Source organism: Acyrthosiphon pisum, chromosome A1 (genome assembly GCF_005508785.2).
Source record: "Acyrthosiphon pisum isolate AL4f chromosome A1, pea_aphid_22Mar2018_4r6ur, whole genome shotgun sequence".
Taxonomy (NCBI): domain Eukaryota; kingdom Metazoa; phylum Arthropoda; class Insecta; order Hemiptera; family Aphididae; genus Acyrthosiphon; species Acyrthosiphon pisum.
The window spans coordinates 164,563,775-164,587,472 of NC_042494.1; the positions used below are offsets into that span (position 1 = coordinate 164,563,775).

Consider the following 23,698-nt stretch of genomic DNA (forward strand, 5'->3'; position numbering starts at 1 on the left):
TGCAACCCCAATGATGTGCCAGATATCATCCTGGGACCGGAACAGGAGCTCCTTCCCAGATGATGCATCCAGGAGGCGGCGTGTCGAGGCGATGGCGGAGGGACTGAGGCTGGCATTTGGCAGAATGGTGGAGGCGATTCTCGGGCGGAAGGAGGATGCAGAGCGGGTTAGGCAGGCGCGATTATTATTTGTGGGCCGAAGGCCGAATAACTAGGGTGGTTAGAGGCCCCCACGTATGTAGTAATTATTATGTTGTAATTATTATGTTGTAGTTATTATGTTGTAACGGTGAATAAACGATACGGGTTCGGGTGGCAGCATTGTGCTAAACAGTTCCCACCCGTACCTGGTTTTTTTTTTGGAGAAAAAAAAAAAAAAAAAAGTTACTAAACTGTTATGGAATTTGTATGTTTAGACGACTAACCGTATAGTCCGGGGTACAGATCAATAGACTGCTGTGGCTTAATAGAAGTACAATACAACACCCACGGTGGAGGAACTGGAGTCCAGATGCCTGGACCTTCTCAGCTACGGTTTTGCCTCCGATGACCAGCGTACGCTTGTGTGGTATGGAACAATACAGAGCAGTATTATTTACGTACGGTTTGGACCCATAGAAAGAGGTGGGTTGGTAGGTACATACGTATATTTTATACGTACTATGTATATTAAATTATACTTTGTAAATTATATATTACGTCTACGTTATACGTCTATCGCGATGACGAGCTACGTACAACGGTACGGTTATAAACGCGAGATTAGTATATTATATTATTAATGTGTGAAAGTGTGTGTGTGTAGTGTGTAACTAAGTGTATCAATGTATTATTTTTATTTTTCCTTATATGTATAATAAGTGTAAACATACTCAGACGAATTTTTATCTCGTTTCAAGGTCTGTGGCGGCTGTCGCGTCGTCGGGTGACCGTGAACGATTACAACAATATAAGTCGGGCAACAAAACAAAATTATAATAAACGCCAGCCTAATAGCCAATAGGTGCCTACCCATAAAATCACTGACGTTTATTGTCAGAATCTGTGCCGGTGCAAATATCATAATATTAATGATAATAATATGTAATGACTTGATAATAACATCGTCTGAGCCCTGAGGTCTGAAGTCGATTTGATCAAGTAGAAAAAAAAGGCATTTTTAACGCATTTTTGGTAAATGCGTAGCTAATTACATTATGTTATTATGACGCGCCCGAGAGATCGTTGCATTATAATAATAGGTTTTGCTATATAATCGTATTTTTGAGAGCAAAGGTCGAAAGTTGTCCTCGTTAATCAAAACGTATTAGCCCTACCGGCGTCGCGAGAATACTATCTACATTCATACATAATATGCCTGCACTAAAATATAACACACACAGATTACGGTTTTAAGATTTCTTTTATCGTGAACCAGGCAATAAATTAACTTATCACAAGTACCATACAGTTTTACACTTTTACGCGTTAAGTGTAAATGCATTTGAATATTATGGAGACGTAGAGAAATTAAAAGAAAAAAAGGTGGGCAAGTGGATGTCGCTCTGCTGTGCAGTAGGTTACGAGTGGGTCACTGTATAATGGATAGTATTAAATTTGAATTCAATGATATAATATCACTATATAAGAAAAATTATTCTTAACGGAGACGGTATTTCAGTCTAGGTATAAGACATATTATATACTTATATCTATGGAATTAAAAAAAAAAATTGACCTATAATAAATTTCAAATTATACATATCACAATATCCATTAGGTTATAGTACTTATAACGCGTTATACATCAACAACAAACTGTGATATTACTATCATAGATATATAATAGTATACTTTAGAAGTTTCAAGTACCCACGAATAATATTATACAATCACAACAAAATAACTAAAATAGTTATTCTAGGTTTTTTAATATGTAATTTCGTCAAAATCTGAACTTAAAATGACTATAAAAATTAACTGTGCTTATGTATTTTTTAGATTTTTTGGTAACATAATTAACTACTTACATGGAATCTTGTTTTAAATTTTCAATCTTTAAATATAAAAGTTGAACATTTTATAAATTTTCAACTACAAAATAATTATTCAATTTTAAATTTGATTAATTTTGTCAAAATTCAATCTTTAAATGCTTATAAAAAAAAACTGTGCCTATGTGTTATTAATATTTTATTGCCATTGCAACAATATATCAGGTGCCTTGTATTAAATTTTTACACTTTTTGGCCCAACAAATAAAACTTTAATGATATTCATAGAAAAAAAAAATAAAAAAATTGATAATTTTAAATAAGCAAAATTTCAAAATATTTTGAAAATTTTATCAAGTATAAGAATTGATAAAATAAACATTCAGTGAAATTTCCATGTATCTACAGTTATTCGTTTTTGAACTACAACAAAATAAGAAAATCGCTACATGAGAAGTCGAGTAAATATCCAATCTTGTAAAAATATAAAATTCAAACGCTCATAAAAATTTAATTTGATTTGCTTGAGGACATTATTTTTTTTTTTGATAAAGATAGACAAACTTATGAATAATCTTGTATTACATTTTCAAATCTTAGATTTTAAAAGAAAATTTTTTATGAATTTTTAACTTAAAATAATTTGCTAATTTTCGTGATTTTTCCATATTTTGTCAATTTTTGAACTTTAAATTTTAATAAAAAAAAACTGTGACTAGGAATTTTTAATATTTTTAAAATATCATTGTAACAATATAGTAGGAGCCTTGTATTAAATTTTCAAGTATTTTTACTCAACAAATAAAGTTTTATTGACATTCATAGAAAAAAAAAACTAAAAAAATTGGAAACTGAAAATATCCCTAAATAATTAAAAATAAGTCAAAATATTTTGAAAATTATATCATGTATAGAAAATGGAAATATAAACAATCAGTGAAAATTGCATGTATCTACGGTAATTTGTTTTAAAGTTACACCAAAAACCAAAGTCGATCTTGTGAAAAATCGATTTTGCGTAAAAATTCCCGTTTTTCCTTAGTTTTTCTTTTGTTTTTCACGGCGCTTTAAAAACCTCTTGGCAATTTTAAATTTTTACCTACCCAATACAACAATATTCACTTTCCCATCGTACAAGATATTGAAGTTGAAAATCGAAGCATTATTTCGACTACTTATTGTATACACACACAAAAAAAAATTTTAAGATTTTAAAAAAAAACACACATCATTGTAAAATCAATACATTCATCGTTCCACTCCGAATCTAAAAATTTAAGTATTAGTTTTTTTTCAAATGTAATAACTAATAAGGACCACAACTTTGGACGTCAATATAGTCAACACTCAATAAAACGTGATGAATAGAACATCAACACGTCAAGTTCAAAGTTAAAATGTAATAAAAATACCAGCTTAACTTATGAACCACGCGTTTGAAAGGTTTGATAGGTACCTACATTATTAAATAAATAGACAAAAAATAAATTGTTCTACATTTTATATTTTTGCAAATATTATGGAACGATAATCGTCTTTAAAATATTTATAATTAATGCCTTATACATAATAAGATCATGATAAAATAGCATTCTGATGCGCAGGTAATGTATATAGCAGGGATGGAAAATAAGTGGCGCCCGAAAGACTTTCACGAGTCTATATATATATATATATATATATTAAATATACATTTTATATACCTGGCAAGAACCAGCGCATATTAACCAGACATAAAAATCTTTCAAGTAATATGAAAAAAATGTTTCGAACAGTCAATAAAAATTGATTTTTTTAATAATTTTTTTCTACATTTTTATTTATATTTTGCAAAAATTCTGTGTTAACAAATATAATTGGTGAAACGGCTGACATTTTTTTTTAAATTGTGTCATAAATTGGCACGTTTAACAAATCATATTTGCCATTCCTGGTATATATATTTAAAATGTTTAACTAAAAGTATACAGAATATAGATGACGGTACATCCCGATGCTATATAACCCTATGACGGCAATCGTTATATTTTCCAATTGAATGATTATGATAATCAATTGAAAGAATAGTTAACACTGCTTCAAGAGTTCAAGACTATATTTAGCGAAACATTTGGTATTACAATGTATACTATTGAATTAAACTTGTTAAAAAAAATAATAAAAGCGTCGATGAATCAATGTGTTGAGTCTGCTTACAATCATTTATTATTATATTATATTTTATTGAACAAAATAAATGTCTATCTCCAGCACATAATATAATCATAAATTCTGAAATTCATAATAATTTACAAGGAGATTCACCAAGCATGCTCGCACCCATTTTTTCATTTAATAATTAATTTATTCAAATTTTGGTTTTTAAAACTTCTAAATACACTTAAAGACGTCCATACTTTCAAACTTTTGAAATTTACTTTACTATTTAAGGAGTGTATCGTGGAGATACAAACTTCTGTTTTTAAAATAACCCTCCCCCCACCAATATTTTACTGTACATTATTTATTGATTAATTGTCTTGAAACTTTTGATTTCTATATCTAATTTAAAATACGAACGAGCAGTTTTTCAGTTATTATAAAAATGTTTATACTATATGGGCAATTAATAGTTCAAAATAGTTTTACAAAATTTAAAAATAGATATTATATCGAATGTAGTACTACAGATATCTTGTCTATACCTACTTAGACCATTTTTATAAATTATAATATTTGTAGATTACTAACCATTTTCAAATTACCATAGCCCCTATATCTTCCAAACCCATTATCATGGCCCTACACAAAGTTACTCATTCGTATTTTCAATAAGATACATCAAGTTTTAAAAAAATAATCCACTAAATTATTTTTCAGTACACAATGGGTGGGAGATTTCATTCAAAAAAGGTAGAAATTCGATAAACTAGACCGGTTTGAAATTATCCCACATAATCCCGTACTGGGATAATGAACCACGTAAATAATATGGTCCAATCATCCCAGAGCATTATTTTTCACACCGGTTTATTCTTGTGAATTTCTAGAATTTCTAGGTCTCTCAATCTAAGGGTACCTATTTAAAAATCCCAAGAATCAAAATCTGAATAAATGCATTATTAAAGAAAATATTTGGGTGTGAGCACTGAGCACATGCTTGATGAATCACACTGTATAGTATAACCACTCGTCGTTCCTCGAAAAAATATATTTTAAAAGATAACTCCAAACTTTTTTTTCTTTTTCAAATAAATATTAGGTATACGTTATCTTTGTAAATTAATTATAAGAAGTATTATAATATTATGTTTGAATAATGTGGCATAACTATCAGATATTATTTCCTATAAACAAACACGAAAACACACACGCGCACATAGGTATTATATTAAAATAATAAATTACTATATAAATAGGTATCTATATATAATAATATATATTAAATAGGTAATTAGATGTTGAACAAACAGTTTATCTTTTGCTCAGCTTTAAATTCGTTATTAAATCGCACATTGATTTAATGGTGCGTGAACATAGGTGTAGACATTATAATATAGATATACATATATATATAAATATAGGTAGGCAGGTAATATTTTTAATTAAACAACAAGTCTAATCAGTAATCAGCCAGCCGTCTGTGTTTTTAAAAAATAAAATAAAAGGTAGGTTGTATAGGTAGGTAATTTGTACATAGTTACACAATTTAATGATTTTATGTAACACAAAAACAAAATTTAATAGACCTTATACTATATAGGTAGGTACAGCATCCGACGGTGGGTTAAGTAGTAGGTACCACCTGTATATACCTGTGCGTTCACTACGTTAGCGCGTGAAAAGGCGAAAAACATAACAGTCGTGGTCGACGGGTTCTGAACTGGATAATCCAATTAAAAAAACTCGACTACGATATTATATTATTATTCTTAATATAATATTATTATTAATATAGGTATAATTATACATCAACGCGATAATAACGCAATCCCCCCCCCCACCGAGCTATTTGCTAATTACGCGTTTTATTTCGCATGCGCGTCATAATGATGATGATATAATATTATCAAACAGTGTACCTGGGCAATAATTATATTAATAAAATAATTAATAATCACTATATTATAACATAATTACGACGTAAATAAGTGGCGGCGCTCAGACCTTTCGACCCCGGCCGAATGCCGCGAGCGGTTCACTTCTTGTGGGACCTACCCGCACGAGACGGACATAATATTTTTGTCATCGCGGCCATTGGAAAATGAGGATGCATCCATTAACGAGGAAAAGGATGAGTTGAGCTCGACACGAACCCCGCTGACGACCGCGATCAACCATATTATATTATTAATATTATTACTGTAAACTGTTATAAAATACATAATAATATAATATGTATATTGTGGCTCTCGGGGTTACAGGTAGGTGAACAAGTGGTACGCAACGGGTATGCAGAAATAGCTTTGTAGACCGTACCGAGGTTCCAAAGGTCATACCAGCACGATATTACATTATAAAATACGAATCCGTCGTGATGGAAGACTTTGGGCAAGGGGCGTGTGATTATTAGTAGCAGAGACTTCACGGGAAATACATGACTGAACTCGATTGTAATATATAATATATAATATAATAATATTATGTATAATAATATGGTTATATGATTTACATTATATTTTAGAAGAACGTATCTAAGTATATAATAATAATATTTAATATTTTTATTTATTTATGTATAATGTATATTATATGAATGTATAGCAAACAATGCAAACTGCTTAACTAAAATAACTACTTTGAAAAAAAAAAAAAATCAAATCAAAAACAAAAAAAAGTTAACAAAATAAAGAAATGTATCGAAAAATATCTTATACGCTTACACTCACATAAATGTCCCTTAATAAACATCACTAAATATAATTTTTCCATCTTAAAAAGAATTATACAAAATAATATTTGAGCATTCGGACGTGTCTTACACAAAACCATCACCGTTCACTAAAAATTGTATCCTTTGGCCGCGAGTACAAACAATTTAAGAGCAGTCGTATATTATACCATAAAATAGGCACTATGCACGTAACAGTGGCAGACGGCGTGAAAATAAAATTTACAGCACATTGCAATAATTTTCAATTCTCCTATCATTTTTATTTTTACTTAATCGTCCACGTACGTACCTATGAGTAACGGCTCTTAAATAGTTTTTACTGCGCTCTTGCATCATTCGTCCCCTCCATTACAAAATTAAAACATTAAGATTACATAATATATAAAGGTAGGTACATATTATTATTATTAAGTAAATTTCGGTAACCGAAAAAGAGATTATGAAGTTTGCTTTCGACGTAGAAAAAATGTTAATTTTAAACTTAATATTAAAAGATCAGTTGTAAGAAGTTTCTCATTGACAACGATGATAATAATAGTAGTAAAAATAAAAATAATAATTATTATAGTAGTAATGATATCGGTATACTCTGTGGGAAAATGCAGTACATATAATATAATGGATAATCAAATAAAAATTGTTTTCGCGGGGTCAAGCACATTATCCCGAAACCAGCGATACACGTGGGCAGTGCGTAATATTTTTCGGTGTAAAGAAAATCGAAAAAAAAATCAAAAAATTAAAATGGTAAACGCAAACAATATACTGGAAGAGGTTAGTATATAAGAATATATCATAATTAGATTGTATGTAATGTAAATAAGAAGACTTGGAGCAGAGGGGAGGTAGCACATATCGAGGGCAAACATTATTATTATCTGGGGAGAGGGGGCTTAATAACAAAAATAATGAGAACAGTTATATGCGCGATTTATGGCGGACAGGACAACAACAACAATTTATGAAATCGTTCGTTGCTTGTAGCGACTCGCTACGGTTTTTCGGAGGATCAAGCTCGGCTGAATTCAGACCACGAGACCCGTCGACGCTTTACCTATATAAGTAGGTATAGTGAGATGAGACTGCGGACGGATTGCTCTCCTCTGCTCTGTCCTCCACAAAATAATTGCGCGCAATCGTTGTACAACATAATTAAATTATTATTATTATTATTTATATTATTATTGACGAGCGATAAAATTAAAAAAAAAAACAACAACAAAAATTAAAATAACTTAGCGTGCATATTATCATGATAATATTATTCTATTATTAGATAGCAAAATGGTAGTATGTCGTTTTGAGTTTATGTCCGGATATGATGGGTACTAAATATTATATACGTATGTTTGTGTGATTATATACGCGGAGTATATCAATATAGATTACTGCTCGGAAAACTAGTTTATCCTTTTCACTTGCTCCTGCTCCTGCTCCTCCGGAAACTATGCCGCGGCTATGTTACCGCCACCTCCTCCTCCGATTTCCAGGGCCTTCAGGAGTTCTGATCCCTGGAGCAGTGCACCACCCGCCGGCGCGTTCACGTCGTAGTCGTGCGCGGTCAGGTCCATCAGTGACGGTATGGCCGCGCTACACGGGTCCAACAGACACGAGACCGCCTTTAGCCTTGACCGGTGCCTAGGCTGCGAACCGTCTTTCACCATCGAGTTCTTGCCGGCCATCGATTTTCCCGCGTCGTCCTAGACAGGACAACAATAAAACGTTAAAATTCTTCGTCAGTAACAAAACATAAATAATAATTGTAAGCGGTGAGGGGGAGGGGGGCTAGTCTGTCGTCACTCCGCGGCGCAATCGTTTATTTTAACCTACGTCGGGCTTAGCTGTAAAAATGTATTTAAGTTTTTTTTTCAAATCGAAGCGCTAAGAAGAAAACGTTCGTGATACGACAATAGAGATATAGTATATCGACGATTTCGTAATGGGTCACGGATACCAAAATTTCTTAGTCTTTCACGAGTGAAGTCCGGACAACGGTTTGACCACATATCCAAGCGGCGTAAATCACATACGACCTATATAAGCGTAATTGCACCCTCTACCATGACAGAACAGTGATATCGCATATTACGTGACGGCAAAGTGGTTCTCTCTCTCTCTCTCTCTTTCTCTCTCACTCTGTCCCTAACCCTCTACGTGCATTATTTCCCAACAGATATTTTTATATACACCGTATGGTGGTGGTGTCCCTCTTTGACATTACAGTGTCTATACGGCTGGTTCGATCGAAATCGTTTCGCTGCCACTCGAATTTCTGTGCACCTTAGTTACCGATATCAACGTGTAGTTATATCGTTGTACACCTGCGATCGGATAGTCTTTTTGGTGACGAACGCGACCGCGTCAAGGGTTAATGGGACATTATAAGTATACGAATCTGAATATCTCTGAACGACGCAGCGTTCTCTCAAGGGCCGTCGCCCCCAATAATCCGGGCGAGTACAGGAACTCGAATTTTCAGAAAACCGCAAGTATATATATACAGGCGCATAAAGCTGTTGACTCGCACGGACCAGTTTAAATTTTGATTTACGTCCGACACGGTACCTGAATGATTATTTTTTGATTAATATCGTTTTTTTTGCATTGACGAATAACATACGAATAAAATATTAGTCAATTATAATACTAGACAATGACACTTTCCGATGTTTCAGCCACGTGTCACGAAATGTTTAGAAAATCCATAGATTTTACTCTTTTTTTTTTCATCGTGCATTCCTGCATGAAAAAACGATAAATGTTGCGGGGACGCACAATCCAGGCTGAGTCAAAGGGGTACACGGTTTTAGCCACCACTACGATGATTACTATTACTACTACTACTGAAAGGATCAAGAGAGCAATAAAAACCAAAATGTTTTGTTCTTTATTATATAGACAAAATTATTTTTAAAACAAAATAAAATATTATAACTATATGTCATATAGCATAAATTAAATATATATATATATATATATATATGTGTATAATAAACAAGTAATAATAAACATTAAACAATTCACAGAGTCGTTGACGGATGCACCAACACAGGATCTGAAAACGTCGTTCGTCTGACGTATATTGGTACATAATCATAATAATATAACGTTTATTATAATATCATATTATGGTAGAATGAGTAATAACTACAAACGAATATAATACAACCGACTTCTAGTGTTAGCTACATAATATATATGACATATATTATTATATTTAGATATATATTTTGTTCGTTTTTATTTCAACTAAGAATCAACAAATTTGGTGTATTATTTTCATATTTATTATTATTGTTATATTATATGCATTATATTGCACGTGTCGTGTATACTAACTATACTATAATATTATATAATCCCCGGACGAAAACGAGCCCCGTGACCACCACGAAAATCGCGCCCGTTTTCTCTGCTCCTCCTCCGCGGTGCTCTGTACCTGAACGAACACGGGTGTTTTTAACTATACATACGCGGAAGATAAAGGGCGCACGAGTGTTGCTCTCGTGTTATACAATAATACACAATATACACATATCTAAAGTTCGTATCTAAACCGCATCGCTTTAACTTCGGCTAAACGGACAGGTACGGGATCAATCACGCGCACGCGCATACGTCTTCACGTGTGAATTATTATGTACAGGATGCACCTATATAGGTATCAGCGGGAGTAAGTAGACGCATTGTGTTTACGGGAATCGTCGAAATATCCTACTCCTACCGGGCACGACCCACATAATGTACAATATATCGTCGGCGCAAATAGAGGTGGGGGGGGGACTGCTGCTGGTCCCCCAAAATGCTGCCAAATCCTCCGATTCGAAAAATGAGTACCTATAGTTGGTACTAAGCATATATTATACCATTAATTTTAATAAAATATCATGGGAGGACGGGAACACCCTTCGGTACCCTCCCCCAAAAAAAGAATCCTGGGCTGTTCGTCTGCGCCTACGATAATATTATATTATAACAACACGTGAGCGCGCACGCGCAAGTCCGCACTATACACGCGGTCACTTTGCCGTCACGTTGCGCCGCTGATGCTGTTCGTAAAAACGCGAATGACGCTGTTGGGACGCGACGGACGCAACCGCGGCCGCCGTGGCGTTTTTCGACTTTGGCGACGTGAAACACACGTAACCGGCACTCACGTCGCAACCGCTGACCAGCAGGTTCATCAGCACGCTGTTGGAGGCGCCCTGTTTGGCCGTCTCCTCTTGCCGGCACCGTTTCCACGACGAAGGCGCCGCGGCCGCGGTGGCGTTCGGCCCGGTCCGCTTGACGCCGCCGCAATTGGCCCTGGCGCCTCCCGCCGACCCGTTGCAGTCCGAGTGTTCCTGTTGTTGCTGTTGCTGTTGTTGCGGTTGTCGTAGAGAGTTGTGATGGTTGTGGCGGTGATCTGCGAAACAAAATGACAATAGCCCGAAACGATTAGCACTGCATAATATATTATTATACTACAGCACAAGACCGTTCGTCGAAACGTGCGACGGTAATAGTTTACTATTGCCGGGTTGCACAAAAAATTTTGTAGTTAATGGTTCGATAAAATTTAACGAACCGATCTAAGGCCACTAAATCGTGTATGATTCGTTAAATGTTTAGTGATTGTTCGTGCAACCCCGCATATATATAAATATTATATATAAAGCGTGTTTTGTCGATGCCGTTTTCAGCAAATTGTTTACAAGTTTGAGCGAACAAACTAATACCCAGTTAGCTAAACTGGTAATCCAGTTGCTCTAAACTGCATCGTCAAAAGACCCCTAGAGTATGATAACAAGTACGCATCCAATGACGGAACCCTCACCTGTCACAGCAGTCTGTTCGACCGAGGAGGAACCGCCTGAGTTGTACCGCTGGTGCAACATTTTGCTGATAGACCCCCATGAGTCGCCGCCGTCCATGTGCAGGAGGCCGCCACCGCTGTCAAAGTGCTGTTGTCTGCAAGGCAGCGCGTCCGTGTCGGTCTTCTGCAGTAACTTGGCCAGACTTGGAGACGGCGGCGCGTCTCTGTCGATTGCGTTTTGCCCGACGTCGTCTTCCGTCGTCGGCAAATGCCTATGTGAAAATAATACACACAACGATTATAGGACTGTGTGCTCATTGTAAAAAATAACCATCGACTGTCATTTCCACCCCCGGAGCCCAATTTCCCCCGGGTTTTTGCAATTAACCCGTACGTCACTCACCAGTTGCATTTGTTGCTACCGTCGTGGCGGTTGGTCGCGGCCGACAGTGGTTTGGGCGATGGCGACCTATCGCCGCTTCCCCACAGTAGGTCGTCCGACAATAGCGGATACAGGTCGTCCTCGTACAGGGGAATGAACTGGTTTTTGAGCGACAGGTCCAGGTCCAGGTCGTTGGGGCTGTTGTCCAGATCCATGCCCAGCAGCGAGGACATGGTCGGGTCGCACAGGTCGGCGACGGCGTGCTGTGACAGGTCGTCGCTGCCTTGGTGGTGGTTTAGGTGGTGCACCGACGGTGAAGACCGGGAGGCCGACGAGTACGCGTCATGCAACGACGGTGGCGCCGACATTGAGTCGAACGGCGCCAGTGAACAGTCGGTGAGTATGAGGTCGTCGAGCACATCGGACATGAACAGACCAAGGTGCCCAAGACCACAAGTGTCTAGCGGCACACACACGTCACCGGCCGTTGGGGCCAAGTGGGTCAAGTCTTCCGGTTCGTCTTTGAGCACTAAAAACCAACAAATTAGCGATAAAAAATTGATTAAACGCGTTGCGTGGCGCTGTTGCGAATAAAGAACAATTGTCGTCGGGACAAATCGTTGTAACAAAAGTATATGTACAAAGAAACCTCCCCAAACGGACACCTCTGAATAGCGGACAAAATTTCAGCGACCGAGTTTCCGATATTTAGAGGTTTCAGCGTAGTATACAAACAAAAACCGGCTATATGGTGTATACACTCACTGGTCAGTCCCGTGTCGTCGTCCGAAAACGTCAGGAACCCCTTGTTCATGTCTTCGGTCCGTGGGGCGAAAATCTTGGCCGTAGTGGCTTTCGGGCTTTCCGAACACGGTTCGGGCTTCTTCTTGATGACGCTGGCCGTGGACGTGGCCTGCTGCGGTGCAGTTCTCGGCTTCCCGTCGCCGTTCACGTCCAAGTAAACTGGCCCATTGCCGGCCGGTAACAAGAACGTGGCCGAGTCTACCAAGCACTTGGGCTTGAACACTTTGTCCGTGGACGACGGTCTCTTGACCGCGGCTGGTTGCTGCGGTTGTTGCTGTTTCTGCTGCTGCGACGGCGGCGGAATCGACAAAGGTTTGTCCTGGACGGCGGGCTTGTTGACGACAGGCGATAGCTGGCAAAGTGAGTAGATCTCGTCGCCGTGTTCCACGCCACTGCAAAGACGCAAACAATATATCGAACCGTTAAAAAAGAATATGCCTATTTTCGGTTTTCGAATAGTTTACACTTATATTATCTTTTTGGTATTGTTTTATTTTTTTATTTTACGTTATCGGTTTACATTTTATTTTATTTCGCTCTAATTGCCTTCCTTTTTTTTCCTCTCCTACTTGGCAACCGGCGGCCGACAAGAATGTGCCAATTGGGACGTTTATTTTCGATTGCCATCGCGGTAAGAAGTTCACGGTAAGAAAATAAAAAAATACAGCGGCAGAGGTAACACGAGAGTACAATGTACCTATATAGGATGCAGATCAGGCGTCCGAAACATGTACGTCGAGTACAACTAAATTGTACTGTATAATATGAGTGGTGTGAGAGTGTGTGTGTGTGTGTGTGTGTGTGTGTGTGTGTGTGTGTGTGTGTATTTATATTGCGACGGCGTGTCTCGTGCTCAGCGGATTTCGGTTTGAAGATTTCGGCGGGGCTTTTGCAACGGAAAAGTTCAAGGCCGTTCGGTAACCTTATATCTCTATTAGGTGCACCGTTTCGTTATCAGTAGATACCCATATAGTAGCGGCAACGTTTTAATTGCCCTATTGCCGTATATACGAATAATCAACGTGATGATAATATAATCACTATAATATAGCATTACAACAATGTATAATAATATATAATATTATGTTTGTGAATTTCATGTGCCTAATTATCGATTTTTGATCGAATTAAGCCATGACCGTTACGTGTTTTTTTTTTTACTATCATTTTTTCACTATAATATTATGCTTAAAGGATTAATTTTTTTTTTTTTAAGACACTTCCGCAGATTAGTTATTCATCTACAAGTTACAACCGATGAGTGATATTTCAATCTGAGAGATTTAATTCCCTACCCATTATGCATTTAATCGGCATTAAAAATAAACAATTTCATTCATACTTTATGGGAAACCATACCAAGGTTGTTTATTTCGCAACAGCTATAATAAAGCTTCAATACGTTAACTAGATATATTTTATGCCTAAACGCACATTGTAATGCGTGTTTAAGACGTTTAAGTGTATTAATTTAATATAATAATAATAGGAATAATCTATGTTCGACTGGGTCAACGAACTGTTAACTGCTGACATTTACATGAATACGAATTGCTAACAAAAATTCAAACTATAAAGCTTTCGAATGACGACGATGATGAAAAAATTTAAGAAACAAAAATATTTCACTAATTAACAGAAAATAATTTTACGAGTTTAAATAGCTAAACTACCGGCTTTACAATTCGGACCACATTCCCGCGCACACTACTTCGTCCGAACCGTGAGCCAAATGCCACACAAATAAATGTGTACAATTGGCATATTATAACGTACTTAATACATGTGCAGGAGTAGGTGGAAATGTAAAATTAAAATATTGAAAAATAGTATTTATGATAATAACAATTTATACAGTACCATTTACATTGTGTTGTTACATTTTAATGTATTAGAGAACCGATAATTTTATACTTAATATATTATATGTAATATCAGAAGAAAATATAAAAAAAAAAAATTAAACAATTATATTATCTTCTAAATGGTTTGTTTTATTATGCGTACTGAATACACTTGATGGAACGATGATACCAGTTTAATTCTAAAGCATTGTTACGTCATGCTGTGAAAATGTTTCTTTTTTATTATTATAGAGTTAGTAGATACGACCAAAAATGGTAAATTGATTGACATTATCCATAAAAAGACATGCGTCTGTGCAAAAATAAAAAAGAAAACACATAACTATATAAGTATTCGTACAGAAACTATTTCGAATAACTAAATGAAAAGAGTTAAATGTTCGTTTTAAAAACCGTTCTAAGCTTCTAACACTATATAAACACATAATATTAAAGAAGAAATTATTTTAAATTCGGTGAGAGCAAAACAAAATGCAATGACGTTAAATATAAATGTAATTAATAATGTTTCAATTAGATTTACCTCAGAGTAAAACTTATAAAAGTAAAATAATAATTTAAATTAAAATAATAGTAATGAAAATTCCAATAAAATGAATTTAAACGTTTGTACTGCTAATAGGAATTTAAACTTTAGATCTATTATTAAAAAAAAAGTAAAACAAAAATTAATGCTTTTCGTTTTAAAAGTGTACGAGAGATCACACGAAACTTAGAAAAAATTAACTGGCAGCTAGCACGCAACTGAATAATATTATTCAAGTCTAGACTAGACCAGTCGACAGCTGTTACACAGAGTGACCACCATTACGAGCGCTCACCTACCGGCAACGGAATCGTGCACCGTATAATGTATTTCGATTATCATCGTTTAGTCGAAATTTATCTCGTATACAATAATAATAATTGAACATTTACGATTCACGTGTTCAATGCGCTGATAACGTTGTAGCGTACTATATAGCAATAGCCAATATTATACCTGTCGATACACGTCGATAAACCATGGAGAATATTACAATATCATAATAATAATTAGTATAACTGCAGTATAGGTACTCCCAATAAAAACATTAAATAAAAAAATTGCATTTTTCACATAATATAATTTTTAAATAACAATCGCCTATACTTAGTAAAATATAACTTAACAGTTAACACCGAGTCAATATACGCCGCGAACCCGATATTATCGATAAATAGGTAGAATATAACAAATTACTTATTATAATATTTCGTTTTCTATAGACATTTTCGTTTCACAACGCACAAAATTTAAAATAAAAAATAATAAGTCATTCGACATTCACAAGTAACTCGTTACAAGGAATAAAATTATGTACGTTTAAATGATAATTTTACCGAGCGTTTGATACGCGTGTAAGTAGGTACAGTAAGTGTAATATGCATGCAATACTATAATATGTGTTGCAGACAATATTTTATTTTTTCAGCCGTAAGGAAGATGTTGTAATTACACACGTTGATATAAACATAGACACGTTTTTGTTGCATAATGATTTAAAATAGTCACTTGGAAGAAGAAAAAATAGCACATCTCATAATATTATGTAAAGCGCTTTGAACAATGCCAATATTGGCATATATAATGTATACCCCATTAAAGCATAAGTAGGTATATGTTTAACCGTACACGGTTGTTGCATTTGCCGCAAAACTTTTCGAAAAATACGAATTTTAACGATCCGACGACGACACGAATCTCGTCGACGACACACGCATCATAATTATTAATTATAATTTAAAGTGATATTATTATCGTACGAAACTTTGTATTGATCGAACGTTCGGAAACCGACGACGTTGAAAACCTCCATAATTATACTATAGGCATAGTTTCTATACAGTCACACGGCCATTGATTGTAGGTATATAAATATACACAACACAAACGCAAGTAGGTGGGAGACACGAAACATATGTTAGACAAGTATAGACAATATTACACACGCCGCCGCGGTTGGTTTAAAGCATTCATCAAACTACTATGCATATTTATAATGACAATACGCGCCGCTCAGTCGGCCAGAATTATTTAATTTTTTATTGATTTTGATTATGGTTTCATTATAATTGTAATATGATATTATAGAACCATGTCCACTCGCCCGCTCACGTGGACGTAATAAACAATAATTTGCATGCATAATATATGCCTTCGAATGATCGAGATTCGTTTTTTCTCGCGGACAAAAAAAAACATATGATATATATATAAATGATTATTTGCGTTCGACATAATATCATTAATAAGAGTATACCTAACCGAATATGAAAACCGACACAACGAGATGACGACAACGATAATATAATATGTGCATCTCTACGTTATATTATACATGTTTATATAATTGTTTTTTTTTTTTTTATAGTTTTTTTCGTATAGTTACCGGTCTTGGTCCAGGCGCAGTCTAAGTTACGCATATAATATGTAAATGAAACACCCACAGCGGTTCGAGACATGCAGTGATCTTAAAATAGCGAAGTGCGCATTTTCGTAAACAAATCCAGTTCCGAAATTATAATATCTCTACCGTAATCACTCACTCTCACTCTACGGCGACGTTGGACATAAAATTAGATGATGATTGGTAGAAAAAACAACAAAAATATTGGAAGGTGATATTCTCGGCTGGTCGGCTGTCCTAAATCTGTTTTGCAGAGCAAAAAAAATCCTTATACGATGGCAACACAAATTAATGGAAACCTCCCGCGAATTCCGCAAAATATCTTTATAGGTGGCATTATATAATAATGTATAACGAATGACAATCAACCTCTCACATCAAGTGTATGCAGCTGCATTATGACGTATAAAATACATCAAATCGTATATTATTAAGTTGTGACAATTACTTCGGGTCAATGGGTGTTTACGCAGAGATTACCATCTCTAAACGTACAACATTTTCCAACACAGTATTGATCTAAAAAAACAACAACAAAAACTACAACCAAAATGTATATGCAAAAAAAACTCCGACCGAAATTTATGTATAACACAGGTTTCCTCGACGGCGTTTCATATTTTAACGATGGTTTTTACACATCACTATTATTACTGTGTTCGGCACAAAAAAGACTTTTCGATCTTTGCGTGCCTGAAACTAAACTGTGTATGTCTGACACGTGAATAAATTAAGATATTCGGTGACTGCGCATTAGTTTGTTAAAAAGATACATCGGCTGAATTACACTATATTGTATATATTTATATTATATATGTAGAGGTGTACGCCGACTACGCGTTGAAATAATTACAAATTTGTGAATACATTATATATGATGTGTTTCTAGGCCGTTTGGAACGTCTTGTCACCGTCACACGTTTCGTCCTATCCGGGAATAATGATAATAATATAATAGATCCTTCGGAGCGAACCCGATTTTCGTGTATTTTCATCATAATACCACGCGATTTCGAATTGGTTGCAGAAAACGCGCAACAACCAAAACTGGATTTTAATCTAGGGGCGGCGGTGTATGTTAAAGATGTTATACTTGTAATGCACAATGTTATTATAATTAATGATTAATACGACCAGGTAATGCGTATTAGTAGTTTTACTTTTTTTCTCCGTGACTCGGTTGTACCTAATAACTAATAAGATATCGCAGTCAGCATTAAAATCATTTTAAAAACATGACGTTCTATACTATATATAAAGTAATATCTGAAATATACGTCATAGTTTTTTTTGTTGTATTTTTCCCGTTTTCTTAGCAAAAAAAATAACAGTAATTATAAAACGAGTACGCCTATACGATATTAAAAAAGTGTAATAATATAATAAATATGGCATAATGCAATAATACGCCAACTGCAACCCGTTTACGATTTATAACATTATAGTTTAATAGTTTATATAATATTATATTGTAAATCTATTATATTATTTATCATGATAATTGTGCAGGTAAAAATATAAACAACATATTATCAGCAATCAGATACAACATTAGTTAAGTTAACATACATAATATAATTTATGTACCTACCAAGTCTAAAATATTATTGTTAAAGAGGAAAAAATGATTTACAAACAGATAACACTATTACATTATTATATTATCAAAGATTTATGATCTTTTTTAATGATGAACTTAAATGATATAGAAAACAGATTTAAAGTAAATTAGAAAACCTTTTAATAAATAATAAATTAAATTTTTAGTATATCTATATTAAATTAGGTAGCTCATAATAGTGTTATCAAAATATAATGGTTTTTGAACCCAAATAATACCAAATCAATATAAATTTAATCAAACGATTATAAATGAACACTATTTGTTAATTTATAATAAACTACAATGATTAATTCAATTTTAAGTTTGTAGTCTAGAAACAAACAGTGTGGTCGTCAATTAAAAATTACGACTAAGAAAAAATGTATTACTTAGGTCTTAGATACCTATAATATGCAGGGAAACGTAAATACACGTTAAATTTTCCTAGACAATATGTTAGTAGGTAGCAACAGATTTTCAATAATTATTTACACTAAATTATGCCAACTTATTAATAATACATGACTATAATACTATAATAACACTATATAGCTATAGATGTCTGTATGCATGTATGACTGTATTCGAATCCAATGAAGTAGAGTGTATATTATATAATATACATGATTTGTGTAAAAAGCGATGAAGCTAAAATTGTAAAAACCTACATACAGGACTACATGAAACCAGACATTTTTAACTAAGTCATGGCAAACCTATTTTACCATCATCTTTAACGGCGTGATACGCTATGATACGAATAGGTTTAATTCTTTTAGACTATACCTAGTAATTAGTAAATACTATACTAAAGAATTGCACGTAAACAACAACATCTTCTCGGCAAAAATATTTTATTTTCTGACCTGCGTCCAAAATATTTAGTTTTATTTGTATTGGCTACGACCTGCTCCAATATGTATATATCGTATGTATTGTGAGTATGTATATTGGCGACGGCGAATATGTTTAATAAAATGGGTGTGCGCACGATCCTGATTTATTGTATCACTGCATACCTAATATAAAACGCCTGACCAACTTCTCACAGATTTTGGTTCAGTGACTTTTTATTGACCACACTCGTTGACGCTACATTTTAAACTTTTTATTGTTATTAAATGTCACCTAAAGAAACAATAAATTAGCTCGTTTTATGATGGTACCTAAATAATATATATATATATTATATATTATAAAGAAGTACACGCTAACCTATCTAATTAACACGAAATATGAATATTGATGTTAGTTACACGAATTATACAAAACCCGTGTAATCGTTAGGTCCACTATAACATATTGTTACGAATTATGAACCAACTGATTTCACAAAACTAAAAAAAAAAACTTTAAAACGTTTAGAAACCAAATACAACTGTGACAACGTTCAGAAAGAAATATATAGCTTTTCATACGCGTCAAGCCGAAGGCATATTATACTGATTATAGATGTTAATAATTATGCAAGAGAACCACAACATTTAAACCTAGATCGTATAAATTATCATAAAAAAACTTGCCGGACTACTTGGAAAGGAAAATATTTCGTCTTAATGATACCAACTATAATACAACCCAACTATGTCAAAACTTTCAATTCGGGGATATAAAATATTTTTTTTACACATGTCTATTACGTCAGAGGAGTAAATACTGTAAAGTATTTAGTCAGTCCAGTGAAAAGAAACTGTTCTACAATAATAAAAAATGAAAAATAAATATTTAAGCTATAATATTAATTTGTGACAAAAACTGCTATCGTAACTGCTAAATGTGTGTAGTATTACCTAAAAGTAAAACTATTATTGTAACTGAATTAAAATCAATTCATTAAAGTCGTGGGTAAACGAAAAACAATGCCACTAAAATGTACATTTAATTCTTTATCTATGTATATATAATAATATATTTATTTAAGCATTGTATACACAACAATTTCGAATTAGGTATATTTGCAAAAACAGAACACACCTTGTCATATTGTAATATTTAATTAACATTTTATCAGTTTTTTTTTATACACGACCGGCTACTATAATATATTATTAGGTAGGTACACGAAGTGTATTACAAATTAATTATATTTATGCATTTTGATTCGTTGACATACCTAATAGAATTAATTATACTGCAGGTAATTCAAACGGCAATGACCATTAGGCACAATATAATTATCACGAATGAAATATGTATCGTCGACACTACAATAAATTTTAATTTTAGTTTGTCGTGAATAAAAATATATAATATATAATAATAAAATCATGTATTGAGCTATACGAATTTAATAACGAATATTACCGTTCGATAAATGTAAAGCACAGTATTAGACTACATATTAATTTAATTTGGTTCAAAATAACAGACAAATTTACATTGCCAAGTATATATTATAAATATAATAATTGTTTAAGATATGAAAATTGATTAGATAGGTATGGGATAATTTCATCCATCCTTGAATCCAACTTAAATTGATTTCTTTTATAGTATTGCATTAATAGCTTAAGTTACCTACATATATTATATTTAATCTACTGGTTACATTTTGTTAATAGTATACATAAAATTAACAAATTTTAATTTTGTTTTTTTTACATAATTTCAATAATGAATATTCATTATCTTTTGAGCATTATGTTTCTGTAATTTACCGTGCGTACACACAACACATAGGTATTTAATGAAACCAATGTACCAAAAAAAAAAAAGTTAGGTAATATGACCCAAGATAAATATGTTTTTATACACATTGGTGTATATGGTTATATATATAAAATATATTTGTTAAGGCTAACTTAATTATTTTTAAGTGTGTTACCTTATTCTAAATAGAATATGCACATTACACAATTATTATTTATTAATGTGAACTTTTTAGTTAAAAAAGTTTAAACACCAGAGGTACCTACAAATGAAATTTATCACAATTGTATGTTTAAGCTTGAGACGTTAATTATAAAAAAATGACGTTTTATTTAAAATAATTGCACTGAATCCATAATAAAACAAATTAGGAACCTATACTTAAATAGCTAAATAATGGTTAGTTTTCATTCAATAATCTGATAAGTAAGATTGAAAAATTAATAGTTTACTTAATTTAGTATAAAATATGAATATTTAGTAAATAAAATAAGCAATCAATAAAATTACATGCATTATATAAAAAATTGTACCATACATCTAAATTTTCTAAATCTCATACTAACACGACTTTACTACTTTTTTGTTACTCTTATAATTTGTTAAATTGGTTTTTATTAACTAAAAAAATGTATAACATCATACACAATTATAACGTCACAATTGGCACACAATTAAACGTCAATTATACTTAAATATAAAACAATACTCAAACGAGGCGTACCTACCACCTTAACATCGAAATTAAAAAGTTTGTAAATAATATTGTATTTTACTTTTTAACAGGTATGAAAATATATTTTTTTTAAAGTTATGAACTTTATGACCAAATAATATAACATGTAACAAACGTAATGTGTTTACACTTGAATTTTATTGTTCGATCGTAAACATAATGTTCAAGCTCAACAGAATTGCCAACAGACATCATGTACCTACTGTATATATATATTATATGTTGAGATACAGACTTAAAAATAATATATTGTACGTATGATCATCGTTCGTCTGAATGATGTTTTCAGTGTACATAATATGGTAATTACTAATTAAAGTACTTATATGAATATAGCACAATATTTCTTTATGCCATCATATTTACCTATATATAACGGGCGAAGAGTTGAAAACAATTAGGTATATTATTTATTTTGGGTTCGATCTATGAAAATGAAACCCACCCGCCAGCGCGTTTTGGACGGAAAGTACTAATATATACTGATACTGGGAGGGAAGTAAACAACGCGGTATATAAAGGTAAGAAAAAAAATTAAAAAATTAAAAAAAATTCTAACGAGTGGCGGTGGTAAGAAGTTAGTCAAGGCGAGCGTGTGGCCTTGTTTTGATTGTTGGAGAAAATTTTTACAAAGCGGGCCGCTAATTTTAGAACCGTTCAGAAATAGAGTTATACATCGACCGCGACGTCACTATGCCGTAGACTATACTATATACTATGCGGACAAGTCGCAATCGTGAAAAAAAACGTTCAAGCATTAATTTATGGCTTGCGCGCCGTTATATTTTCTACAGCAGCGATAAATCTCACAGCAAATTAACTTTTCACCACTCGTCGATAGGTGTAATAGGTGTATGATGTAGTTTCGGATAAGTTTTCGGCGCAACGTTGTTATCTCTAAAACTACCATTACCATACCATGGTGCAGCGTAGGTACAATATTAAGTATATTATTAAGAATTAAGTGCACCGTCAGTCATATTCGGCCGGAATATCTAGATTAATCCGGCGAACGCAAGCATGTACTCGTGGTGCCTATATTATCTCATCTACCTAAACAGCTAATCTACTATAGTTCTATACACAAACGCACATAATATTATAGTACCTATACGATTCGTACGAGAGGCCAGACAAATAACGTTTTACACCTCTGATGACGCCGGTGTTCACAGAATAAACGTCATCTACGCGTGTTATTATATTATATGATTTGGATTTTGTTTTTCCGTAATAAAATGATATTATATTGTTGTGCCATACATCATGGTAGTATATAGACCTATATTATAAGTACCTTTATAAGTTGTTACAATATTATATACGTATGCTTTACAATATTACAATATGTATTGCAAATTATGAAACGCTTATACGGAACGAATGATTGTATAAGGAAATAACATATGTGATGTAAATTTTTTTTACAATAAAAAAATTGTTTGGATCTCACTAAATATCTATTTAACACAACATAGTTATTATTATCTTATCTAAATAAAATCACCTGCAGGTTAGCCTTTAACATAACAAAATTATGAAAGATTTCAGAGCTGTAAACGTTATCTCCAGCGGTAGATATATATTATG

At 33.5% G+C, this 23,698-nt stretch overlaps 1 protein-coding gene across 1 annotated transcript in view; it reads right to left on the reverse strand.

The window, feature by feature from the left end:
* Nucleotides 1–6,654: 6,654 nt before the first annotated feature.
* The window catches only part of LOC100167974 (hypoxia-inducible factor 1-alpha), a 53,726-nt gene continuing 36,682 nt past the window's right edge, over nt 6,655–23,698 (reverse strand). The window contains exons 8-12 of the mRNA XM_008187875.3: nt 12,788–13,218; nt 12,044–12,551; nt 11,662–11,912; nt 11,003–11,250; nt 6,655–8,545 (exon numbers count right to left, since the gene is read on the reverse strand). Coding sequence (XP_008186097.1) covers nt 8,291–8,545; nt 11,003–11,250; nt 11,662–11,912; nt 12,044–12,551; nt 12,788–13,218 — 1,693 coding nt within the window. The 3' untranslated portion in view covers nt 6,655–8,290. The remainder of the gene's footprint in view (nt 8,546–11,002; nt 11,251–11,661; nt 11,913–12,043; nt 12,552–12,787; nt 13,219–23,698) is intronic.